This window comes from Mizuhopecten yessoensis, unplaced genomic scaffold (genome assembly GCF_002113885.1).
Source record: "Mizuhopecten yessoensis strain PY_sf001 unplaced genomic scaffold, ASM211388v2 scaffold8705, whole genome shotgun sequence".
NCBI classification, from domain to species: domain Eukaryota; kingdom Metazoa; phylum Mollusca; class Bivalvia; order Pectinida; family Pectinidae; genus Mizuhopecten; species Mizuhopecten yessoensis.
The window spans coordinates 35,862-56,749 of NW_018407680.1; the positions used below are offsets into that span (position 1 = coordinate 35,862).

General features: G+C 34.1%; 1 protein-coding gene across 1 annotated transcript in view; it reads right to left on the bottom strand.

The window, feature by feature from the left end:
• Positions 1-20,888, bottom strand: part of LOC110456353 — a 52,374-nt gene that overhangs the window by 7,441 nt on the left and 24,045 nt on the right. Inside the window, exons 5-6 of the mRNA XM_021507035.1 lie at positions 19,009-19,242; positions 17,998-18,002 (exon numbers count right to left, since the gene is read on the bottom strand). Coding sequence (XP_021362710.1) covers positions 17,998-18,002; positions 19,009-19,242 — 239 coding nt within the window. The remainder of the gene's footprint in view (positions 1-17,997; positions 18,003-19,008; positions 19,243-20,888) is intronic.

The window sequence follows — 20,888 nt, forward strand, 5'->3', positions numbered from 1 at the left end:
TGATGTATGGTACAGAACACACTTTAATACACTGTTAATGCCACTTATAGTACAAAACACGTGTAGCCTCACTGCTAACGCTAAATATGGTACAGAAAACGTATATACTCACTTTTAACGTCACGTATGGCACAGATCACACGAATATACTCACTGCTAAAGCCATGTATGGTACAAAACACGTGTTCACTCACTGTTAACGCCCCGTAGGTAACAGAACACGTGTGCACTCACTGTTGACCCTAAGTGTGGTACAAAACACGTGTACACTCAATGTTAACGCCACGTATGGTACAGAACACGTGATAACTCACTGTTAACGACACGTGTGGTACATAACACGAGTACAATCACTGTTAATGCCACTAATGGTACAAACATGTGTACACTCACTGTTAACGTCATGTATGGTACAGAACACGTGAAAACTCACTGTTAAAGTCATGTATGGTACAAAACACGTGTACACTCACTGTTAATGCCACGCATGGTACAAACACGTGTACACTCACTGTTAACGCCACGCACGGTACAAACACGTGTACACTCACTGTTAACGTCATGTATGGTACAAAACACGTGTACACTCACTGTTAACGTCATGTATGATACAAACACGTGTACACTTACTGTTAAAGTCATGTATGATACAAACACGTGTACACTCACTGTTAACGCCACGTATGTTACAGAACCCGTGATCACTCAATGTTTACGTCAGGTATGGTACAAACACGGGTACACTTACTGCTAACTTGATGTCTTCTCAGTTTACTAAATAAGATGTGTTATGTTAGCATCGAGCTCATGAAATACTAACCAAAAATAGAGCTTAAGAAATACCAACCACAAAGCAGAGCTAATGTGTTACAAAACAAATAGAGCTCATGATATACCGATTACAAGAAGAGCTCATGAGATACCAACCACAATATAAAGCTAATAAGATAACAACCACAACTAGCACTAAGACGATATCAACCACAATATGGAGCTCATGAGATAACAACCGCAACTTATCTTAGGAGAAATCAACAGCAACTTAGAGCTGAGGAAATAGCAACTACAAAGTAAAGCTCATGAGATAACAACATCAACTAGAGCTTAAGAGATACAAACCACAATATGGAGCTCATGAGATACCAACCTCAAAATAGAGACTATTAGCAAAAAGAGCTAAGGAGACAAACCAAAACCTAGATATATGGAGATACCAATTCCAATACAGACCTCATGAGATACAAACCACAACTAGAGCTTAGGAGATATCAATAACAACGAAGAGCTTAGGAAATATCAATAACAACGAAGAGCTTAGGAGATATCAATAACAACGAAGAGCTTAGGAGATATCAATAACAACGAAGAGCTTAGAAGATACAAGCGCCAATCAATACCTCATGAGATACCACCCACAAAAAAGAGATCATTATATACCAACCGCAAATAGAGATTAGAAGATGTCACCAACAATAAAGAGCTAAGGAGAAACCAACCACAATACAGAGTTAATGAGTTACAAACTCAAACTACAGCTCATGAGATACAGATCACCAGAAGAGCTCATGATATACCAACCACAATAGAGATCCCATTTGATACCAACCACAATATAGAGCTCATTATATACCAACCACAAAATAGAGCATATTAGATACTAAACACAAAATAAAGCTTAAGAGATACCAACCACAATATAAAGCATATTAGATACCAACCACAATATAGAGCTCATTATATACCAATCACAATATAGAGCTCATTAGATACCAACCACAATAGAGATCGCATTAGATACCAACCACAATATAGAGCTCATTATATACCACCCACAATATAGATCGCATTAGATACCAACCACAATATAGATCTCATTATATACCAACCACAAAATAGAGCACATTAGATACTAAACACAAAATAAAGCTTAAGAGATACCAACCACAATATAAAGCACAATAGATCCCAACCACAATATAGAGCTCATTATATACCAACCACAAAAAGGAGCTCATTATATACTAAACACAAAATAAAGCTTAAGAGATACCAACCACAATATAAAGCACAATAGATACCAACCACAATATAGAGCTCATTATATACCAACCACAAAAAAGAGCTCATTATATACTAAACACAAAATAAAGCTTAAGAGATACCAACCACAATATAAAGCACATTAGATACCAACCACACTATAGATCTCATTAGAAACCAACCACAATATAGAGCTCATTAGATACCAAACACAATATACAGCTCATAAGATACCGACTGGAATAGAGCTCATTATATACCAACCACAAAATAGTTCTCATTATATACCAACCACAATAAAGAGCTCATTAGATACCAACCACAAAATAGAGCTCATTAGATACCAACCACAAAATAAAGCACATTAGATACCAACCACAATCTAGATCGCATTAGATACAAATTACAATATTGAACTTATTTGATACGAACCACAATAGAGATCTCAAGAGATACCAACCACCATACAGATCTCATTAGATACCAATTACAATATAGAACTTATTTGATACGAACCATAAAATAGTGATCATGAGTTAAAAACCACAAAATAAAGCCCATTAGATACCAGCTACAATGTTGAGCTCATTAGATAACAGTAACAATAAAGAGCACATGAGATACCAACAACAACTAGAGATTAGAAGATATCGCCAACAATAAAGAGCTAAGGAGAAACCAACCACAATACAGAGTTAATGAGTTACAAACCCAAACTACAGCTCATGAGATACAGATCACAAGAAGAGCTCATGATATACCAACCACAATAGAGATCCCATTTGATACCAACAACAATATAGAATTCATGAGATACCAATCACAAAATAGTTCTGATTATATACCAACCACAATAAAGAGCTCATGAGATGCCAAACACAATATTGAGCTCATTAGATACCAACCCCAATATTGAGCTCATTAGATACCAATTACAATACAGAACTTTTTTGATACGAACCATAAAATAGAGATCATGAGTTAAAAACCACAAAATAAAGCCCATTAGATACCAGCTACAATGTTGAGCTCATTAGATAACAGTAACAATAAAGAGCTCATGAGATACCAACAACAACTAGAGATTAGAAGATATCGCCAACAATAAAGAGCTAAGGAGAAACCAACCACAATACAGAGTTAATGAGTTACAAACCCAAACTACAGCTCATGAGATACAGATCACAAGAAGAGCTCATGATATACCAACCACAATAGAGATCCCATTTGATACCAACAACAATAGAGAATTCATGAGATACCAATCACAAAATAGTTCTCATTATATACCAACCACAATAAAGAGCTCATGAGATGTCAACTACAGCTAAAACTCATGGGATATCAATCTGAAAGGATGAAATCATGATATATCCTCCCTAAAATAGAGATAAGAAGATACTAATTCCAATACAGACCTCATCAGATACAAACCACAACTAGAGCTTAGGAGATATAAATAGCAACGAAAAGCTTAGGAGATATAAATAACAACTAAAAGCTTAGATGATACAAACCTCAACCTAGACCTCATGAGATACCAACCACAAAATAGAGCTCAAGGGATACCATCAACAATATAGAGCTCATTAGATACGAACCACAATATACAGCTCATTGGATACCAACCACAATATAGAGTTCATTAGATACCAACCACAAAATAGAGCTCATTAGATACCAACCACAACAGATATACTTTAGATACCAACAACAAAATAGAGCTCATGAGATACCAATCACAATATAGAGCTCATGGGATACAAACCACAATATAGACCTCATGAGATACCAACCAACAAATAGAGCTCATTAGATACCAACCACAATTTAGAGCTCATGATATACCAACCACAGTATAGAGTTCATTAGATACCAACCAACAAATAGAGCTCAATAGATACCAACCACAATATAGAGCTCATCAGATACCAACAACAATAAAGAGTTCATTAGATACCAACCACAATATAGAGCTCATTAGATACCAACCAACAAATAGAGCTCAATAGATACCAACCACAATAAAGAGCTCATGAGATAACAACCACAATATAGAGCTCATTATATACCAACCACAATATAGAGCTCATTAGATACCAACCACAATATAGAGCTCATTAGATACCAACCACAATATAGAGCTCATTAAATACCAACCACAATATAGAGCTCAATAGATACCAACCACAATAAAGAGCTCATCAGATACCAAAAACAATAAAGAGCTCATTAGATACCAACCACAATATAGAGTTCATTAGATACCAACCACAATAGAGATCTCATTAGATACCAACCACAATATAGAGCTCATTAAATACCAACAACAATAAGAGCTCATCAGATACCAACAGCAATAAAGAGCTCATTAGATACCAACAACAATAAAGAGCTCATTAGATACCAATCACAATGGAGATCTCATTAGATACCAATCACAATGGAGATCTCATTAGAGATCCAACCACAATTTAGAGCTCAACAGATACCAACAACAATAAAGAGCTCATTAGATACCAACCACAATATAGAGTTCATAAGACACCAACCACAATAGAGATCTCATCAGATACCAACAACAATATAGAGCTCATAAGATACCAGCAACAATATAACGCACATTAGATACCAACCACAAAATAGATCTCATAAGATACCAGCTACAATATAGAGCACATGAGATACCAACTACAATATAGAGCTCATTAGATACTAACAAACAAATAGAGCTCATTAGATACCAATCACAATATAGAGCTCATCAGATACCAACCACAATATAGAGCTCATTATATACCAACCACAATATAGAGCTCATTAGATACCAACCACAATATAGAGCACATGAGATACCAACTACAATATAGAGCTCATTATATACCAACCACAATATAGAGCTCATTAGATACCAACAACAATATAGAGCACATGAGATACCAACCACAATATAGAGCTCATAAGATACCAACTACAATATAGAGCACATAAGTTACCAACTACAATATAGAGCTCATTATATACCAACCACAATATAGAGCTCATTAGATACCAACAACAATATAGAGCACATGAGATACCAACCACAGTATAGAGCTCATTGTATACCAACCACAATATAGAGCTCATTAGATACCAACCACAATATAGAGCACATGAGATACCAACTACAATATAGAGCTCATTATATACCAACCACAATATAGAGCTCATTAGATACCACCCACAATATAGAGCACATGAGATACCAACTACAATATAGAGCTCATTATATACCAACCACAATATAGAGCTCATTAGATACCAACCATAATATAGAGCACATGAAATACCAACTACAATATAGAGCTCATGGGATACCAACAACAATATAGAGCACATGAGATACCAACCACAATATAGAGCTCATTATATACCAACCACAATATAGAGCTCATTAGATACCAACAACAATATAGAGCACATGAGATACCAACTACAATATAGAGCTCATTATATACCAATCACAATATAGAGCTCATTAGATACCAGCAACAATATAGAGCACATGAGATACCAACCACAAAATAGATCTCATTAGATACCAACCAACAAATAGAGCTCATTAGATACCAACTACAATTTAGAGCTCATCAGATACCAACTACAATATAGATCTCATCAGATACCAACTACAATATAGAGCACATGAGATACCAACCACAAAATAGAGCTCATTAGATACGTACCACAATATAGAGCTCATTATATACCAGCAACAATATAGAGCTCATCAGATACCAGCAACAATATAGAGCACATGAGATACCAACCACAAAATAGATCTCATTAGATACCAACCAACAAATAGAGCTCATTAGATACTAACTACAATATAGAGCTCATCAGATACCAACTACAATATAGATCTCATCAGATACCAACTACAATATAGAGCTCATCAGATACCAAATACAATATAGAGCTCATCAGATACCAACTACAATATAGAGCATATGAGAAACCAACTACAATATAGAGCTCATTAGATACCAACCAACAAATAGAGCTCATTAGATACCAACAACAATAAAGAGCTCATTAGATACCAACTACAATATAGAGCTCATTAGATACCAACCAATAAATAGAGCTCATTAGATACCAACCACAAAATAGATCACATGAGATACCAACCACAATAAAGAGATCATTTGATACATGGCTACATTGTAAATGAATAGAAATGTTCGAAGGGCTTCTCACATTTCTTTATTTAACAGTTAAAAACCATGAAAGGAGAAAAATAGTGTTGTTTACTACATATTTTCTAAATTTACTCATATATCGATGTAGATTTAATGTTGTCCTAGCAACCATGGCTACCGTAGTTTCCATCGTGGCAAACCCGCTTCGACTTTTTCCTACGTAATGTAGCATTTAAACATTTTTTATTCTAAGAATAAGAATAAGGATTGACCTTTATTTGACGGCGTATATGGTAGTTTGAACGCAGTTGGCAACGAACATGTTCTTTTTGGAGCACTAACGTGCACCATGGAAAATGTGCATTGCCAACTGCGTTCATACTACCGTATACGCCGTCAAAATGAAGGTCAATCCTTAAATGAAAACGCTTCTCTATAGCCTGTGTATATTTATATGTTAACACTTCTCTGGAGCTTTATATATTTATATGATCAATACTTTGCTAAAGCCTGTATATATTTATATGATCAATACTTCTCTACAGCCTGTATACATTTATATGTTAACACTTCTCTACAGTCTGTATATATTTATATGATCAATACTTTGCTAAAGCCTGTATATAATTTATATGATAAATACTTTGTTACTGCCTATTTATATATATATATATATAATAACACTTCTCTACAGCCTCTATATATTTATATGATCAATACTTCTCTGCAGCCTGTATACATTTATATGTTAACACTTCTCTACAGTCTGAATATATTCATATGATCAATACTTCTCTACAGCCTGTATACATTTATATGTTAACACTTCTCTACAGTCTGTATATATTCTTATGATCAATACTTCTCTACAGCCTGTATATATTTATATGTTAACACTTCTCTACAGCCTGTATATATTTATATGTTAACACTTCTCTGCAGTCTGTATATATTCATATGATCAATACTTCTCTACAGCCTGTATATATTTATATGTTAACACTTCTCTACAGCCTGTATATATTTATATGTTAACACTTCTCTACAGCCTGTATATATTTATATGTTAACACGTCTCTACAGTCTGTACATATTCATATGATCAATACTTCTCTACAGCCTGTATATATTGATATGATCAATACTTCTCTACAGCCTGTATATATTGATATGATCAATACTTCTCTACAGCCTGTATATATTGATATGATCAATACTTCTCTACAGCCTGTATATATTGATATGATCAATACTTCTCTACAGCCTGTATATATTGATATGATCAATACTTCTCTACAGCCTGTATATATTGATATGATCAATACTTCTCTACAGCCTGTATATATTGATATGATCAATACTTCTCTACAGCCTATATATATTGATATGATCAATACTTTTCTACAGCCTGTATATATTGATATGATCAATACTTCTCTACAGCCTGTATATATTTATATTATCAATACTTCACTACAGCCTATATATATTGGTATGATCAATACTTTTCTACAGACTGTATATATTGATATGATAAATACTTTTCTACAGCCTGTATATATTTATATGATCAATACTTCTCTACAGCATGTTTATATATATATATATATGATAACATTTCTCTACAGCCTGTATACATATATATATATATGATACCACTTCTCTACAGCCTGTATCTATATATATATATATATGATAACACTTCTCTACAGCCTGTATATATATATATATATGATAACACTTCTTTGAGCCCGTTGATATTCATATGTTGCCGTTAACACTTGAACTACAACTGAATCACAACATGAGATTTACAAAGTCTGGCTACAATTTCACACAAAGCCTAAGCCGTTCTCAAATTGAATCTAGGTTTGAGATAGAGAAATGTTCGGGGTCAGCTTAAAGACAGCGTCATATGCAATGTCCCTTTCTTACTCAATCATACTTAAACTTACGTGTGTGTTGAATATAAACAATATCAAGTAAAAACTCAATAATTATTGTAGCAACATAAAAATACCTTCTCCACACTGAAAAGAAGAAAGAAAAAAGTAAGATTTATTGTTCTAACACATTAGAAAAAGTAAGCATTTATACAGCGTCTGCAAACATAAGCATTCATACAGCATCTGACAACGTTAGCATTGATACAACATCTGACAGTGTAAGCATTGATATTGATACAACATCTGACAATGTAAGCATTGACACAACATCTGGCAATGAAAGCATTGATACAACATCTGGCAATAAAAGTATTGAAACAACATCTGACAGTGTAAGCATTCATACAACATCTGACAGTGTAAGCATTGATATTGATACAACATCTGACAATGTAAGCATTGATAAAGCATCTGACAACGTAAACATTGATACAACATCTGTCAACGTAAACATTGATACAACATCTGACAATGTAAACATTGATACAGCATCTGACAACGTAAACATTGATACAACATCTGGCAATGAAAGCATTGATACAACATATGCAATAAAAGTATTGAAACAACATCTGACAGTGTAAGCATTCATACAACACCTGACAGTGTAAGCATTGATACAACATCTGGCAATGAAAGCATTGTTACAACATCTGCAATAAAAGTATTGAAACAACATCTGACAATGTAAACATTGATACAGCATCTGACAACGTAAACAGTGATACAACATCTGACAACGTAAACATGGATACAACATCTGACAACGTAAACATTGACAGAACATCTGCCAACGTAAGCATTGATACAGCATCTGACAACGTAGACATTGATACAACATCTGACAACGTAAACATTGATACAGCATCTGACAATGTAAGCATTGATACAGCAACTGACAACGTAAACATTAATACAACATCTGACAATGTAAGCATTGATACAGCATCTGACAACGTAGACATTGATACAACATCTGACAACGTAAACATTGACAGAACATCTGCCAACGTAAGCATTGATACAGCATCTGACAACGTAAACAGTGATACAACATCTGACAACGTAAACATGGATACAACATCTGACAACGTAAACATTGACAGAACATCTGCCAACGTAAGCATTGATACAGCATCTGACAACGTAGACATTGATACAACATCTGACAACGTAAACATTGACAGAACATCTGCCAACGTAAGCATTGATACAGCATCTGACAACGTAAGCATTGATACAACATCTGACAGTGTAAGCATTGATATTGATACAACATCTGACAATGTAAGCATTGACACAACATCTGGCAATGAAAGCATTGATACAACATATGCAATAAAAGTATTGAAACAACATCTGACAATGTAAACATTGATACAACATCTGACAATGTGAGCATTGATACAGCATCTGACAACGTAAACATTGATACAACATCTGGCAATGAAAGCATTGATATAACATCTGCAATAAAAGTATTGAAACAACATCTGACAATGTAAACATTGATACAACATCTGACAATGTGAGCATTGATACAGCATCTGACAACGTAAACATTGATACAACATCTGTCAACGTAAACATTGATACAACATCTGACAACGAAAACATTGATACAACATCTGACAACGTAAACATTGATACAACATCTGACAATGTAAGCATTGATACAACATCTGGCAATGAAAGCATTGATACAACATCTGCAATAAAAGTATTGAAACAACATCTGACAGTGTAAGCATTCATACAACATCTGACAGTGTAAGCATTGATACATCATTTGACAACGTAAGCATTCATACAGCATCTGACAGTGTAAGCATTCATACTTTTATTGCAGATGTTGTATCAATGCTTTCATTGATACAACATCTGCAATAAAAGTATTGAAACAACATCTGACAGTGTAAGCATTGATACAACATCTGGCAATGAAAGTATTGATACAACATCTGGCAATGAAAGTATTGATACAACGTCTGACAATGTAAGCATTGATACAACATCTGACAGTGTAAGCATTCATACAATATCTGACAGTGTAAGCATTGATACAGCATCTGACAATGTAAGCATTCATACAACATCTGACAGTGTGAGCCTTGATACATCATTTGACACCGTAAGCATTCATACAGCATCTGACAACGTAAGCATTGATACAACATCTGGCAATGAAAGTATTGATACAACGTCTGACAATGTAAGCATTGATACAATATCTGACAGTGTAAGCATTGATACAGCATCTGACAGTGTAAGCATTCATACAGCATCTGACAACGTAAGCATTGATACAACATCTGACAGTGTAAGCATTGATACATCATTTGACAACGTAAGCATTCATACAGCATCTGACAGTATAAGCATTGATACAACATCTGACAATGTAAGCATTGATACAATATCTGACAATGTAAGCATTGATACAACATCTGACAGTCTAAGCATTCATACAGCATCTGACAACGTAAGCATTGATACAACATCTGACAGTGTAAGCATTGATACATCATTTGACAACGTAAGCATTGATACAGCATCTGACAGTATAAGCATTGATACAACATCTGACAATGTAAGCATTGATACAATATCTGACAGTGTAAGCATTGATACAGCATCTGACAATGTAAGCATTGATACAACATCTGACAATGTAAGCATTGATACAACATCTGACAATGTAAGCATTGATACAACATCTGACAATGTAAGCATTGATACAACATCTGACAATGTAAGCATTGATACAACATCTGACAATGTAAGCATTGATACAACATCTGACAATGTAAGCATTGATACAACATCTGACAATGTAAGCATTGATACAACATCTGACAATGTAAGCATTGATACAACATCTGACAATGTAAGCATTGATACAACATCTGACAATGTAAGCATTGATACAACATCTGACAATGTAAGCATTCATACAACATCTGACAATGTAAGTATTTATACAACATCTGACAACGTAAGAATTGATACAACATCTGACAACAACGTAAGCATTGATACAACATCTGACAACGTAAGCATTCATACAACATCTGACAATGTAAGCATTCATACAACATCTGACAATGTAAGCATTGATACAACATCTGACAATGTAAGCATTGATACAACATCTGACAATGTAAGCATTGATACAACATCTGACAATGTAAGCATTGATACAACATCTGACAATGTAAGCATTGATACAACATCTGACAATGTAAGCATTGATACAACATCTGACAATGTAAGCATTGATACAACATCTGACAATGTAAGCATTGATACAACATCTGACAATGTAAGCATTGATACAACATCTGACAATGTAAGCATTGATACAACATCTGACAATGTAAGCATTGATACAACATCTGACAATGTAAGCATTGATACAACATCTGACAATGTAAGCATTGATACAACATCTGACAATGTAAGCATTGATACAACATCTGACAATGTAAGCATTGATACAACATCTGACAATGTAAGCATTGATACAACATCTGACAATGTAAGCATTGATACAACATCTGACAATGTAAGCATTGATACAACATCTGACAATGTAAGCATTGATACAACATCTGACAATGTAAGCATTGATACAACATCTGACAATGTAAGCATTGATACAACATCTGACAATGTAAGCATTGATACAACATCTGACAATGTAAGCATTGATACAACATCTGACAATGTAAGCATTGATACAACATCTGACAATGTAAGCATTGATACAACATCTGACAATGTAAGCATTGATACAACATCTGACAATGTAAGCATTGATACAACATCTGACAATGTAAGCATTGATACAACATCTGACAATGTAAGCATTGATACAACATCTGACAATGTAAGCATTGATACAACATCTGACAATGTAAGCATTGATACAACATCTGACAATGTAAGCATTGATACAACATCTGACAATGTAAGCATTGATACAACATCTGACAATGTAAGCATTGATACAACATCTGACAATGTAAGCATTGATACAACATCTGACAATGTAAGCATTGATACAACATCTGACAATGTAAGCATTGATACAACATCTGACAATGTAAGCATTGATACAACATCTGACAATGTAAGCATTGATACAACATCTGACAATGTAAGCATTGATACAACATCTGACAATGTAAGCATTGATACAACATCTGACAATGTAAGCATTGATACAACATCTGACAATGTAAGCATTGATACAACATCTGACAATGTAAGCATTGATACAACATCTGACAATGTAAGCATTGATACAACATCGGACAATGTAAGCATTGATACAACATCTGACAATGTAAGCATTGATACAACATCTGACAATGTAAGCATTGATACAACATCTGACAATGTAAGCATTGATACAACATCTGACAATGTAAGCATTGATACAACATCTGACAATGTAAGCATTGATACAACATCTGACAATGTAAGCATTGATACAACATCTGACAATGTAAGCATTGATACAACATCTGACAATGTAAGCATTGATACAACATCTGACAATGTAAGCATTGATACAACATCTGACAATGTAAGCATTGATACAACATCTGACAATGTAAGCATTGATACAACATCTGACAATGTAAGCATTGATACAACATCTGACAATGTAAGCATTGATACAACATCTGACAATGTAAGCATTGATACAACATCTGACAATGTAAGCATTGATACAACATCTGACAATGTAAGCATTGATACAACATCTGACAATGTAAGCATTGATACAACATCTGACAATGTAAGCATTGATACAACATCGGACAATGTAAGCATTGATACAACATCTGACAATGTAAGCATTGATACAACATCTGACAATGTAAGCATTGATACAACATCTGACAATGTAAGCATTGATACAACATCTGACAATGTAAGCATTGATACAACATCTGACAATGTAAGCATTGATACAACATCTGACAATGTAAGCATTGATACAACATCTGACAATGTAAGCATTGATACAACATCTGACAATGTAAGCATTGATACAACATCTGACAATGTAAGCATTGATACAACATCTGACAATGTAAGCATTGATACAACATCTGACAATGTAAGCATTGATACAACATCTGACAATGTAAGCATTGATACAACATCTGACAATGTAAGCATTGATACAACATCTGACAATGTAAGCATTGATACAACATCTGACAATGTAAGCATTGATACAACATCTGACAATGTAAGCATTGATACAACATCTGACAATGTAAGCATTGATACAACATCGGACAATGTAAGCATTGATACAACATCTGACAATGTAAGCATTGATACAACATCTGACAATGTAAGCATTGATACAACATCTGACAATGTAAGCATTGATACAACATCTGACAATGTAAGCATTGATACAACATCTGACAATGTAAGCATTGATACAACATCTGACAATGTAAGCATTGATACAACATCTGACAATGTAAGCATTGATACAACATCTGACAATGTAAGCATTGATACAACATCTGACAATGTAAGCATTGATACAACATCTGACAATGTAAGCATTGATACAACATCTGACAATGTAAGCATTGATACAACATCTGACAATGTAAGCATTGATACAACATCTGACAATGTAAGCATTGATACAACATCTGACAATGTAAGCATTGATACAACATCTGACAATGTAAGCATTGATACAACATCTGACAATGTAAGCATTGATACAACATCTGACAATGTAAGCATTGATACAACATCGGACAATGTAAGCATTGATACAACATCTGACAATGTAAGCATTGATACAACATCTGACAATGTAAGCATTGATACAACATCTGACAATGTAAGCATTGATACAACATCTGACAATGTAAGCATTGATACAACATCTGACAATGTAAGCATTGATACAACATCTGACAATGTAAGCATTGATACAACATCTGACAATGTAAGCATTGATACAACATCTGACAATGTAAGCATTGATACAACATCTGACAATGTAAGCATTGATACAACATCTGACAATGTAAGCATTGATACAACATCTGACAATGTAAGCATTGATACAACATCTGACAATGTAAGCATTGATACAACATCTGACAATGTAAGCATTGATACAACATCTGACAATGTAAGCATTGATACAACATCTGACAATGTAAGCATTGATACAACATCTGACAATGTAAGCATTGATACAACATCTGACAATGTAAGCATTGATACAACATCTGACAATGTAAGCATTGATACAACATCTGACAATGTAAGCATTGATACAACATCTGACAATGTAAGCATTGATACAACATCTGACAATGTAAGCATTGATACAACATCTGACAATGTAAGCATTGATACAACATCTGACAATGTAAGCATTGATACAACATCTGACAATGTAAGCATTGATACAACATCTGACAATGTAAGCATTGATACAACATCTGACAATGTAAGCATTGATACAACATCTGACAATGTAAGCATTGATACAACATCTGACAATGTAAGCATTGATACAACATCTGACAATGTAAGCATTGATACAACATCTGACAATGTAAGCATTGATACAACATCTGACAATGTAAGCATTGATACAACATCTGACAATGTAAGCATTGATACAACATCTGACAATGTAAGCATTGATACAACATCTGACAATGTAAGCATTGATACAACATCTGACAATGTAAGCATTGATACAACATCTGACAATGTAAGCATTGATACAACATCTGACAATGTAAGCATTGATACAACATCTGACAATGTAAGCATTGATACAACATCTGACAATGTAAGCATTGATACAACATCTGACAATGTAAGCATTGATACAACATCTGACAATGTAAGCATTGATACAACATCTGACAATGTAAGCATTGATACAACATCTGACAATGTAAGCATTGATACAACATCTGACAATGTAAGCATTGATACAACATCTGACAATGTAAGCATTGATACAACATCTGACAATGTAAGCATTGATACAACATCTGACAATGTAAGCATTGATACAACATCTGACAATGTAAGCATTGATACAACATCTGACAATGTAAGCATTCATACAACATCTGACAATGTAAGCATTCATACAACATCTGACAATGTAAGCATTGATACAACATCTGACAATGTAAGCATTGATACAACATCTGACAATGTAAGCATTCATACAACATCTGACAATGTAAGCATTGATACAACATCTGACAATGTAAGCATTGATACAACATCTGACAATGTAAGCATTGATACAACATCTGACAATGTAAGCATTGATACAACATCTGACAATGTAAGCATTGATACAACATCTGACAATGTAAGCATTGATACAACATCTGACAATGTAAGCATTGATACAACATCTGACAATGTAAGCATTGATACAACATCTGACAATGTAAGCATTCATACAACATCTGACAATGTAAGCATTCATACAACATCTGACAATGTAAGCATTGATACAACATCTGACAATGTAAGCATTGATACAACATCTGACAATGTAAGCATTGATACAACATCTGACAATGTAAGCATTGATACAACATCTGACAATGTAAGCATTCATACAACATCTGACAATGTAAGCATTGATACAACATCTGACAATGTAAGCATTGATACAACATCTGACAATGTAAGCATTGATACAACATCTGACAATGTAAGCATTGATACAACATCTGACAATGTAAGCATTCATACAACATCTGACAATGTAAGCATTGATACAACATCTGACAATGTAAGCATTGATACAACATCTGACAATGTAAGCATTGATACAACATCTGACAATGTAAGCATTGATACAACATCTGACAATGTAAGCATTGATACAACATCTGACAATGTAAGCATTGATACAACATCTGACAATGTAAGCATTCATACAACATCTGACAATGTAAGCATTGATACAACATCTGACAATGTAAGCATTGATACAACATCTGACAATGTAAGCATTGATACAACATCTGACAATGTAAGCATTCATACAACATCTGACAATGTAAGCATTCATACAACATCTGACAATGTAAGCATTGATACAACATCTGACAATGTAAGCATTGATACAACATCTGACAATGTAAGCATTGATACAACATCTGACAATGTAAGCATTCATACAACATCTGACAATGTAAGCATTCATACAACATCTGACAATGTAAGCATTGATACAACATCTGACAATGTAAGCATTGATACAACATCTGACAATGTAAGCATTGATACAACATCTGACAATGTAAGCATTGATACAACATCTGACAATGTAAGCATTGATACAACATCTGACAATGTAAGCATTGATACAACATCTGACAATGTAAGCATTGATACAACATCTGACAATGTAAGCATTGATACAACATCTGACAATGTAAGCATTCATACAACATCTGACAATGTAAGCATTCATACAACATCTGACAATGTAAGTATTTATACAACATCTGACAACGTAAGAATTGATACAACATCTGACAACAACGTAAGCATTGATACAACATCTGACAACGTAAGCATTCATACAACATCTGACAATGTAAGCATTCATACAACATCTGACAATGTAAGCATTGATACAACATCTGACAGTGTAATCATTCCTACAACATCTGACAGTGTAAGCATTGATACAACATCTGACAGTGTAAGCATTGATACAACATCTGACAACAATGAAAGCATTGATACAACATCTGACAATGGAAGCATTGATACAACATCTGACAATGTTAGTATTGATACAACATCGGACAATGTAAGCATTGATACAACATCTGACAATGTAAGCATCGATACAACATCGAACAACGTTATCATTCATACAACATCTGACAATATAAGAATTGACACAACATTTGACAATGTAAGTATTGATACAACATCTGACAATGTAAGCATTGATACAGCATCTGATAATGTTAGCATTGATACAACATCTGACAATTTAAGCATTCATACAACATCTGACAGTGTAAGCATTCATACAACATCTGACAACGTAAGCATTGATACAACATCTGACAGTGTAAGTATTTATACAACATCTGACAACGTAATCATTCATACAACATCTGAAAACATAATCATTCATACAACATCTGACAATGTAAGCATTGATACAACATCTGACAACGTAATCATTCATACAACATCTGAAAACGTAATCATTCATACAACATCTGACAATGTTATCATTCATACAACATCTGACAATATAAGTATTGATACAACATCTGACAACGTAAGCATTGATACAACCTCCGACAATGTAAGCATTGATACAACATATGACAATATCAGAATTCATACAACATCTGACAATGTAAGCATTGATAAACATCTGACAATGTAAGCATTGATACACCATTTGACAACGTAAGCATTCATACAATATCTGACAATGTTATCATTCATTCATACAACATCTGACAACGTAAGCATTGATAAACATCTGACAATGTAAGCATTGATACACCATCTGACAGTGTAAGTATTGATACAACATCTGACATTGTAAGTTTTCATACAACATCTAACAGTGTCAGGTTTCATGCAGCATCTTACAACATAAGCATTGATACAACATCTGACAACGTAATCATTCATACAACATCTGAAAACATAATCATTTATACAACATCTGACAATGTTATAATTCATACAACATCTGACAATATCAGAATCCATACAACATCTGACAACGTTAGCATTCATACCACATCTGAAAACGTAATCATTCATACAACATCTGAAAACGTAAGCATTCATACCACATCTGACAGTGTAAGCATTGATACAACATCTGACAGTGTAGGCTTTGATAAGGCATCTGACAGTGTAAGCGTTGATACAACATCTGACAACGTAAGCATTTATACAACATGTAACAGTGTCAGCTTACATGCAGCATCTTACGACATAAGCATTGATACAACATCTGACAACGTAATCATTCATACAACATCTAAAAATGTAATCGTTCATCCAACATCTGACAATGTAAGCATTCATACAACATCTGACATTGTAAGTATTGATACAACATCTGACAACGTTAGCATTGATACAAATCTGACAATGTAAGCATTCATATCAACATCTGACATCGTTAGCATTGATACAACATCTGACAACGTAATCATTCATACAACATCTAAAAATGTAATCGTTCATCCAACATCTGACAATGTAAGCATTCATACAACATCTGACATTGTAAGTATTGATACAACATCTGACAACGTTAGCATTGATACAACATCTGACAATGTAAGCATTCATATAACATCTGACAATGTAAGTATTGATACAACATCTGACAACGTTAGCATTGATACAAAATCTGACAACGTAATCATTGATACAACATCTGACAATGTTAGTATTGATACAACATCTGACAGTGTAAGCATTGATACAACATCGGACAATGTAAGCATTCATACAACATCTGACAACGTAAGCATTGATACAACATCTGACAACGTAAGCATTGATACAACATCGGACAATGTAAGCATTCATACAACATCTGACAATGTTTGTATTGATACAACATCTGACAATGTAAGCATTCATACAACATCTGACAATGTAAGTATTGATACAACATCTGACAACGTTAGCATTGATACAACATCTGATAACGTAAGCATGGATACAACATCTGACAACGTTAGCATTGATACAACATCTGACAACGTAATCATTCATGCAACGTTTAATACCTGAGCAAGACAAGGTAGCGTCTGTCCAGTTGAAGTACCCGTCACATCTAGATACGGGACAACTGCTGATAGGTTGGGTAGCTGTCAGTTGTTTGCATTTGTGTTGAACAAGGCAATAATCTCCAACGATCTTTTTGTTACCAAGAGTCTCCAAACCATCATAAGGACGCACCACAAAGGTTTCGATACCCGCGACAGCTATGGGAGACGGATCTTCCCAATTTATTGGCAAAGCTGAGAAAGATAATTTATGAGTATTTACTAACAGTGTGTTAGGAGAAGACATGTAAACATGGTGCTATATTTACATTTGCGCTGCAATCACTATTTGAACATCACCAGCAGAAATGCATTTCATTCGAGTGTGACAGCATAAACTCTCGTGACGTAACATTTGGTTTACTTATGACGTCATAGATTAATCTTGGTCAATGAGAGTCTTGTCGCTTCGCTTCAGGTATCATGGAGAATACCCCTGCGTCAAACGCTCAAATGACTACGGTTAGTTATTGGCGCCAATTTAATCCAAATAGGGCTGTTCCGCCAATGTCGTTAATAGAGAGCGAAGCTCTCCCTATAGGTAACACGTATGTAAGAAAAATAAAGATTAACTTGTCTTAACATGGCCGCCAGTCGCACGCGCTGTAGTCTCCGCCATCTTGATCTCGAAACAAGTTCTCGTTTGCCGAATCTCGAACAAACGTTACATTTTTGTAAGATTTAAAACTTATATCTAACTATAGGATACTTAAATATTTGATACTTTCCGGTTACGGTTAAAAATGTAAATTCTCTTGACATAACGTTACCGGCTACATTGCTCTAGTTCTGAATGGTCGAAAAAATATTGTATCGGCAGTGTAGTCTCGTTCAATCAGACGCTTGCGAAGACAACAAGAGTCTGGTTGAACGAGACTATCACGCAGAGTTACGGTCCTTGAACTCTGGGTAGAGATTGCAGTGGTATATATTTAGAAAACGGAATATTAACAAAACAACTTGCTGGTTGTCAACAAAAAGGGAGTTTATCACAGAGACGCAAAATGATAGGATAAAAAAACATACAAGTAATTTCATAAGAATTTTTTAATTGATATTTTGGACGAAAAAAATAGAAGAAAAAAATTGAATCCATATCCTCCGGTTACCGGTTTCCGCGCACTTAAGAAGCATTCGCGATTTCGTACTCATATCGGCAGAAAACTGTTGAAATTACGGATGACTGTCATAAACATGTATACAATCTACTAATAGAAACAAAAAACTAGCAACAGAAAACTGTATTTAAAAAAATCAGAACAAACAATTTTTAACAAATTTCTCCCGTCGGAAGTAGCCGTCATATGTTTCCGTTTGTCTATTTTGATTTAGTGTTCAAAGAAAGATAACTCGAATACACTAAAAAGAACTTCTCTACAGTGACCTGCAAGAACAAAAGCTGCGTTTGGAATACAAAAAATATCTTTGATCGTCAAATTAATTATCAAAATAAGTTTTTTTAAATTTCACATTTTTAATTGATTTTTCAAGATGTCAAATTGAACGAAATCATGCTTTTTTTTAAAATTATTTATTATATTTATTTAGTTATGATATAGAGTTTGTTATTATTTTTTTCTGCAGTTTTATATCGGTTTTGGTTGATGGTAAGTTATTTCTCATTTTGTTCTGTTTAAAATTAGTGAAAATTGGAAGTTCATTGCATTACATGGTTTACGTTTCATTAAAAACACTGTTTATCGATATAAGATGTCTCCTTGGCTCTTCGGAAGTGGAAAAAAGTCGGAGAGGAGATGTGGCCATATTTGCATACAACATTTTCTTACGTTTGTCAGACTACAAAAAAGACCGGTTCATGAATGATATATATCATTGTTTTT